The sequence below is a fragment of the Delphinapterus leucas genome, chromosome 9 (assembly GCF_059928025.1).
Source record: "Delphinapterus leucas isolate spDelLeu-1000000601 "Yukka" chromosome 9, BTC_Dleu_Yukka2, whole genome shotgun sequence".
Lineage (NCBI taxonomy): Eukaryota > Metazoa > Chordata > Mammalia > Artiodactyla > Monodontidae > Delphinapterus > Delphinapterus leucas.
The window spans coordinates 48,681,653-48,690,107 of record NC_143137.1 but is presented as its reverse complement, the minus strand read 5'-3'; the positions used below and the strand labels follow the sequence as shown (position 1 = coordinate 48,690,107).

Sequence of the window (8,455 nt, the reverse complement as noted above, 5' to 3'; positions counted from 1 at the left end):
GAGCCGGGGGGCTAGGAGCTCACTTGGGTCTTTCCCCCTCCCCCCCTCTGAGAGCCCGGGATGGAGAGCCGAAAGGACATGGTTATGTTTCTGGATGGGGGTCAGCTTGGCACTCTGGTTGGCAAGAGGGTCTCCAATTTGTCCGAAGCCGTGGGCAGCCCGCTGCCCGAGCCGCCCGAGAAGATGGTGCCCCGTGGTTGCCTGAGTCCGCGGGCTGGTCCTCCGGCCGCCCGGGAGCGCGGCGGGGGAGGCCTGGAAGAGGAGCCGGTCGACGGACTAGCAGGCAGCGCTGCGCGGCCGGGCGCCGAGTCGCGGGCAGCCGGGGCCGCAGTGCTCGGCCCCGGACCTCCGGCTGCCTCCGCCGACAGCCTCTCAGGCCAGGGGCAACCCAGCAGCTCGGACACCGAGTCGGATTTCTATGAAGAAATCGAGGTGAGCTGCACCCCGGACTGCTCCACGGGGAACGCCGAGTACCAGCACAGCAAAGGTAGCCACCGCGCCCCTTCTCTCCCCCGGCCTCCCAACGCGCCCACCTTCCACTTCAGCTCCGGAGGAGAGGAAGACACTCCTTTCCCCCAGGGCGGGGTGGCTGGGGGGACCCACCTGAGCAACTCTCCCCCGCTATCTGCGCCCTGGCGGGGGGTCTCCTTCTGTGCTCTGGCATTGGCGGGACTGAGGGTGACAGCTGTGCTTTGGGGGAAGGAGGGAGACGCAAGCCCTGGGCTTGAGAGGGATTCAAAGCGCACCCCAACCCCCCAGAGCTTTGAGGTACTGCTTCAACGGCGCGGGGAAGACACCTTCTCCCGGCGTGGGCGAGATCAAACGCGGGTCCGGGCAGTTTGTGGCTGGCGGGGTGTAAGGAGTATCCAGGCGCGGAAGCCGGGAGTCCATAAAGGACCGTAAAATCGCGGCCAACTCGGGCGCCCGGGTGCTGCGGCCCTTCGACCAGTTTGCACGTCGGTCAGAGGTCCAAATTACCTTGTCACTTCCCGGGCTCTGTGGCGCCAGGTCGGAAATGGTCCCAATGATCTAATTGCCTTTGGTCTCCGGTTGCATTTGAAAAGGCAGAGCTCTGGCCCTCCCCCCTTCCCCTTTCCTTCCTAGTCCCACTTCTCCACCCAAAGGAAAAGGAGCTGCAGGGGGCAGGAGCCCCCCCCTTCCTTGGGTTACACTCATATGGGGGGGCCGTCACACTGCTGTAACTGGAGAACCCCTCCCTGACCAGGGGCTAGCAGGGAGGGGGGTGAATGAGCAGGAAGGGAGTCTCCCTGAGAGGGGTGGAAAGCTAGTTGGAGGAGCCCACCAGCAGACACTCCTCCACAAAGCCGTGCGGGTGGGTGAGAAGAGCCTGGTACGGATGAAAAACCACCCCCTGGCCTTGGCAGCCAACACCTTGTTGAGTACCCACATCCACCCATTACCATCTTGTCCACTCAGCCCAGACTAAGCATAGCAATACCCTCAGAATAATCCATACCCCATTCATACATAGTGAGGTAATAGGATACTCACGCACTCCTGTGCACATTCCCACACCTGCACCGCAGCCTGGCACACAAAGCGAGGACACTCAGTCCCTGCCCAACTTCCTGCAACGCTCCAGCACAAGGTGCATCTCAACTCACTTGCCTGTCAGATGTGCATATCCTTGCCCACACCTGTCAATGGTGGGCAGAAAGTTCAGAGCGGCTGCATCTCCCCTGTGCCCCAAGGCAGGTAGCCAGGGCGGCTGGGGCTTTTGTTCCCAGCAGGCCTTACAGAGAGGCCTCCCAAACAGCAGCCCAGCCAGGCCTAATGGTTGCTATGTGCTCCTCTGAATGGTGAGCCTCTGTCCTCCATTCCTGGGTTCTCAAAGTCCCTGCCACCCCCGCAGAGGCAGAGTCTGAGGCTACTGAGAAGGGGAATGTCCCTTTCCATCACCCCCTCCATACACACCCTTGGCCTACAGCCCCACATGAGGAGTGTCTGTGTGTCTGTTGTGTGTGCTGTGTGTACGTATACTCTGGGCTCCCTGCACAGGGCCTGGCTCCGAGGCACTGGCCAGCAGTCCCAATGGCAGCGGCGAGGCTCCCAAAAGCAATGGCAGCGGTGGCTCCCAGGGCACCTTGGCCTGCAGTGCTAGTGACCAGATGCGACGGTACCGTACTGCCTTCACCCGGGAGCAGATTGCACGGCTGGAGAAGGAATTCTACAGGGAGAACTATGTATCCAGGCCTCGGAGATGTGAGCTGGCGGCTGCTCTAAACCTGCCGGAAACCACAATCAAGGTAAGAACTCCAGGGACCAGGAAGACGGGGTGCACCCAGTCAGGAGGAGATAAATACCAGCTTCCCGCTTCCTAAATCGTTAGCTAGGAATTGGGGCCTGGAGTCTCCCTGCCCACATGGCAGCTAGGCCGGGGGTGGCTAGGCCTGGTGCAGGTGCCAGGTGCCAGCAATTTGCCCACCTGACGGTCCCTAGGCGAGCACGGCTGCCATGCGCTTGACTGTCCCTTTCCTAGCCAAATAAACAGCGGGGATGAAGTGCCTGTGCAGGTGACAAGGAAGTGCCCCATGGGAGAGCAGCAGGAAAGGGACATGTTTCTGGGGAATCTCTGCCCGCCGCCTCAGACCGGTGGAGTCCTCGGTGCCCCCATTACTTTGCCATCCACACCGGGTTCCGGCGTCCTGGCGGCGTGGGCAGAGGGGAGGAGGGACAGAGACTGGAGTGGCTCCCTGAGCCTCCCCGGGAGGGATTCCAGCTCCAGGGGGGGGGTGGGATCTGCACCTGCCCCCGCCCAGAAGGGCTCCGCCTCCGCTCTTTCCTGTGCTGCCGGCACCGTCGCCCGCATTGGGGCGGGACTTCTGGGCTCTGCGCACCGGGCCCGCGCGGCCGCCGAACCCGCTCCTCTCCTCCCCGCCAGGTGTGGTTCCAGAACCGGCGCATGAAGGACAAGCGGCAGCGGCTGGCCATGACTTGGCCGCACCCGGCCGACCCAGCCTTCTACACGTACATGATGAGCCACGCGGCGGCCGCGGGCGGCCTGCCCTACCCCTTCCCGTCGCACCTGCCCCTGCCCTACTACTCGCCCGTGGGCTTGGGCGCTGCGTCCGCCGCGTCCGCCGGCGCCTCGCCCTTCAGCGGGCCGCTGCGCCCGCTCGACACCTTCCGCGTGCTTTCGCAGCCCTACCCGCGGCCCGAACTGCTGTGCGCCTTCCGCCACCCGCCGCTCTACCCGGGCCCGGCGCACGGACTGGGCACCGCGGCCGGCGGTCCCTGTTCCTGCCTCGCCTGCCACGGCGGCCCGGCCAACGGGCTGGCGCCCCGCGCCGCCGCCGCTGCCTCGGACTTCACCTGTGCCTCCACCTCCCGCTCGGACTCCTTCCTCACCTTCGCGCCCTCCGTGCTCAGCAAGGCCTCCTCTGTGGCGCTGGACCAGAGGGAGGAGGTGCCCCTCACGAGATAAGGAGCCGCCCGCCGGCAGCCGACTCCAGGACGCCCGTGGGCAACCCCCGGGGACTCAAGACAGCGCCCCTCCCCGCCCCCCGGGGTACCGAGGGGAAAGAAGAGGGCCGCTGAGGACCAGCGGGATTTGACCTCGAGCATCGGGACGCCCGGAAAGGGCCGTGGCTGGCGCTTTTGGGGAGCAAGAGTGGGGGTGGGGAGGCCGTGGCTGAGAGACCTTCCTCTGGGGTGGCGCCTCTTTGTCGTTCTTCACCGGCCGCACTCCCCCTGACCCGGGCTGAGGCCGTGGCTCCAAAGCTAAACAAACTTAGCTGCAACAGCAACCGATATGCAGCCCCTAAGCTCCCCAGTCCCCCACTCCCAACCCCTTTCTCACCTGGAACCCCTCCCCGCTGCCAAGGCCAAGCCCACGCAATGGAAAGGGAAATTGCTGTCTCTCGGAACAAAATGCTGTGTATGCAGAGCAGGTAGAGATTAATCTTTGCCAGCTTTTCCAAGGCATGGCAAGGGGCTTGTGGATGGCAACGCACCAGCCATCTAGGAGAAAGAGGGAGAGGACTTACTACGGCGGAGAATCCTGGCCCTCCCAAGGAAGCTGGGGGCTTTCTGACCCTCCTGGAGCCTCAGTTTCACAATATTCTCTGATTCTAGCATCTACCACCACCTGATCTCTTTCCTCTCTCCTAGCTTCTTGATATCTCTCTTGTAACTTCATCTCCACCCCTACTTTTTGTGTACCGAGGGCAGGGAGGCTGCAGATACCCCAGGCTCCCCTGGCAGCTTCTACCAAGCCTCTTCTCCCTGAGCCCAACACACACCCTGATTAGCAAGCGATGTGTGTGAGGAGGGTTTTTGAATGTTGAATGTATAATATGATCACCATGCGGCTGGCTGGCCGTGGAGCCCAGAGCTGAGCTGTTAACAAGGCGCCCAGGGAAGAGCTTAGGGAGCAGGGACCTCATCTCTCTCCCTCGGTATCTGGTGGCAAATTAGAAGCAATTTCCAGCCCTTGCCTTCCCTTCACCAGGAGCTTTCTGGCCCTTCCCTTTGCATTTGGCATTTTACATTCTTCTGTCTCCCAAGCTGCCAATGGGGCTTGACTTTCCAATTACTAGCGGGAGCCTTCTGCCCCTTCTGGGGACCTTGTCTCTCCCCTCCACCAGGGTTTTTTGGGAACCACTCCCAAACTCTCACGTCCACAGTCATTCTTGCAGCCAATTTTTGAGAGAGGAGAACTTGTACCCCACCCCACCCCCTACCTCCAAGGCAAGTTTCACCCTGACTGGGAGGGAGTGGTTCTTCCTGTAGGGAATGAATTTGATTTGGTTTTCCTTTGACGCCCAAAGAATTTGCTGTTACAATTTGTTGACCATGTTGCAATAAAGCTGGATATGATTCTCACTTTAGCATTTTAAATTTTTTGGCAGAGAGCAGTATGTTAAGTCCTTTTAAATGACTAGTTCAGCCGTCATAGGCTTGGGTAGGCAAGGAGTCAAAAGACGGACACACAGTCTCCCAAGCCTCTATTGGGCATTGGGAGGCTCCAAATGGACATTGCACAGAGGTGGAGAAGGAGGGTTCTGGGCTGAGCTGCCCTGGTGTGTAAGTTTCCTTAATTCTGTGCATGCTAGGAGACTTGGCTCAACTGGCCCAGCAGAGCGCTGATCCCATCAGGGGCTCACCCTGATGGTTCCTTCTCCAGTTGCCCCAACCCTTTGAGGAGAGGGGACTCTGGACTCTGGTCTCTGTGGATCCTACCTCCACCCCAACCCAAGGTGGAGACGAATGAGGTAGTGGGGGTGGAGCTTGAGCACTGCAGAGAGCTGGGTTTGCTGGTCAAGCTGGGTCTGCACCTTAGGGTGAGGGGAGAGGAGGGAGGAGGACTCCTGAGTTGGGATGGGAGGGTTTGAATCTTCTTCAGACTGGAAGTCATCTCCAAGGATGGAATTCTGGTCAGGGCAAAGGGACAGACAGTGCTGAGTGGCCACCTCATTGTCATCCTCTGTCCCCATAGGAGAGCCACTGTGGCTGTCTCTGAAGAGATGGGTGTCCTCAGCAGGCTGGGTGCTCAGGATTGCATGGACTCAGGGGTCCTCTGCTGGTGTATCCATGGGCAGGCGGGGACTCTTTAATCTGCCTCCATCCCCCCTTGGGGTTTAGAGCAAACCCTCCCAAACATAGCACTCCCCGCCCTCCCAAGCAAAGCCTTGTGCTGAGGTTTCCAGTATCCTCTCTGCCACTCACCCCACCCCCCAGCCCTGAGCAGCTCCCTCTGCAGTTGGGAAGCTCCAGGTGCCAAACCCCGGCAAATTTCTCGGTTACTTCACATCGGACCAAGATTGCTTGCGACAGGTAAATGGGCTGCGGGTTGCCGTAATGCCAGGCGTATTTTCAGTTAATAGGGAGGGAAAATGAGGTGTCTGCAGCAATATTGGAAAGTACAAGATCGATGATCTGGCCTCGTGTCCAATCAGCAGCCTTTAATTGACTGTATTTTCTGGGTAATTGAGCCTCTCTTCCTCCAAATTGCAGTGGAAGATATAACAATACATCTTGCCAGGAGGAATTACTCATTATTTCATAATGAAATTTCCCTTTTGCCAAGGTTTGCGGTTTGGTGCTAGGCACGCACTACTCACACTCCCTCGAAGACCCCCACACCTAAAAATAGGCTTTTCTGCCTGCGCCGGCAGCAGCATCTGGCCGGATACTTCCATTTTGGTGATGGGGTGGGGGGCGGCTGGATGGGACATGATCGTGAACAAGGCCCTGCTCGTCCACAGCCTCCATCTCTTCATCTGTAAAAGGAGAAGGCTAGACCAAGCAGTAGGACTGACACTGTTGTTTTCGTATTATTGTTTTTGTTTTTCAATTTTCTGAGCATCTCTACTTAATTTTCCCCCATCTCGGTCCCATTTTGCAGGTGGAAAAACGGAGGCTCTGGTCTCATACAGCTATTAGTGACTCATGTAGCTATGAGCTCCCAGCTCCGTTGGCTTCCCCTCCCCTGTCCTAGGCCTCTTTGGGGCCCAGAGTGCATGGTCACCCCTCGCGAAGTCTGACACCTCACATCCGACTCACACTTTCCCTGGGCTCCTCAACCTATTCGGGACCCAGCGGGGCCTGGGAGCGCAGACCAGCGCTCAGCCGCGGTCCATCGGTCCGGGAAGGGAAGACCAGCCACCCAGCAGCCCGAGTGCGCTCCCAGCGCGAGCCGTCGCCGTCTTGTTAGCGAGTGATTGATTGCCTTATTAAAGCGTGTTCTTGTAAGTGTGACCAAACTGATTGCATTGCATATGTTTGGGATAATGCTCATTTTAAACAACAGGATAAGGAGGATGAGCTCGGCAGAGCCTCCGAAGACGAAATGATTCCGGCCAGCAGCTCCTTAACTCTGGCATTAAATTGCCCAGTTACATAGCAAATCACTTGGTTCCTCCACCCTTGTCCCCATTTTTTTTCCTGGCCTGCAGTTTGATCGCATCCCCCAATGTTGTCTGTCCCACGAATGATTTCTCTAGTGACTATATCGGCCCTGCTTTCCCAACCGGGAAACCCGCGCCGGCACATTCCAGACATCGAGTCCCTCTGCCCCCATCCCAGGCAGAGGGAGAGGTGATTCAGAATGCACCCTCTCACCCCAGGCCTCCCAGGGGTATATGGCCCTAGACGGTCGTGGCAAACGGGAGCTTAGGTCCCCGCTGCAGTCGCGTGCCTCCCCACCCCCAGCCTAGGACTTTCGCAAAAGTTTAAAAGATTCTTTTGTTCTCCAGGCTTTTCCCGCTCGATTGCTTCCATTATTCCGCAATCGAGGAAACACCCTTCGCCATATGTCGGCTGAAGAGCGTGGGTGTCACGGGCGGACAGTTGTCGAGGGTGGCCAGACGAATGGCATTCTCGTAGTGGAAAGAGCTTTTCCTTCCTAGCATCCTCTCCAAGCACCGTCGTCCGGAGTGAGTGAGGGAGTAGTGTCAGTGAATGGGGGGAGGAAAAGGAGGTTGGGCCAAAGAATTGGGATTTTCTTCCAATTACTCTACCCCCAACCAATCCCTGTGGCCAGGTTCTCTTTCTGGGCCTGTTCCCTAACAAAGAAATCCTCAGCCAGCCTCCACCCACTCCAGTCGACTTGCACGGGAGCCAAACTGCTGGCAGATTGAACTTCCTAAGGGACACCTTTCAGATACTCTGGAATTCTGATTTGTTCAAGCTGATGGTGGTTATCAGGACAAGTCAGAAACGATGCCACTCTTTGGGGTGTCATTTGTAAGTGTAGTCGCACGGATTCGTTTGCAAGACCCAGCTAAAATGTGTCTGGATAAGTGACTTGATCTAAACGGCAAATTTCTCCCATCACCCAGCTTTTCCCTGGCTCTTGCGGGGGCAGGCATATCAGACTGCATTAGGGCGAAACCGAGGCCCAGCTCACCATTGGTGCCAGGTTGTGGACCCCGAGATGTTGATTCTGAAGGCGGGAAAAAAACCGACGGCAAAACGCATGCTACCATCTACAAAGCACAAAGAAACACAAAGTCGTTTCCAAAATCGCCTTCTCAGCAAATAAGTGTGTGATATTCTGAGCAGGAGAGAGAGAAAGATTGCCACTTAAAAATAACATGAAAGCATTAAGTAATTATTTAAAACAAGGCTGTTTAGAAAAATATTTGTATTTATTGCAGCTGCTCAATTGGCCTCGTTAAAGTCGGCGAGCATTTAAATTGTGTTACAATCTCATTTAAATCCCACGCCGTTCCAGCAGGCTGAAGAGCTTGAATAGACCAATCACTTCATAATGATGATGAATGAGAAATTAATTCAGATACAAGCAAGACAATTTAGGCCTTCATCTGTTTAAATAGCCTTCCAATATTATTCGCGATCGCGGGTCACAGATTGAATCACTTGTCCAATCTTGTGAAAGTCATATCCTTGCATCTTCATCCGGATTATTTATAGCGCAGTGAGGACTGCTGAAAGGTATACGCTGTTAACAGGGACAGTTACTTAAAGGGAA

General features: G+C 57.1%; 1 protein-coding gene across 1 annotated transcript; it reads left to right on the top strand.

Annotated features, from left to right (window-relative positions):
* The first annotated feature begins 45 nt into the window (after nucleotides 1-45).
* EVX1 (even-skipped homeobox 1) lies at nucleotides 46-4,940 on the top strand. The gene is made up of 3 exons (XM_022589863.2): nucleotides 46-487; nucleotides 2,020-2,267; nucleotides 2,903-4,940. Exons 1-3 carry the CDS (start codon nucleotides 61-63, stop codon nucleotides 3,443-3,445), a joined length of 1,218 nt encoding a protein of 405 aa, XP_022445571.1. The 5' UTR covers nucleotides 46-60; the 3' UTR covers nucleotides 3,446-4,940.
* Nucleotides 4,941-8,455: the final 3,515 nt, after the last annotated feature.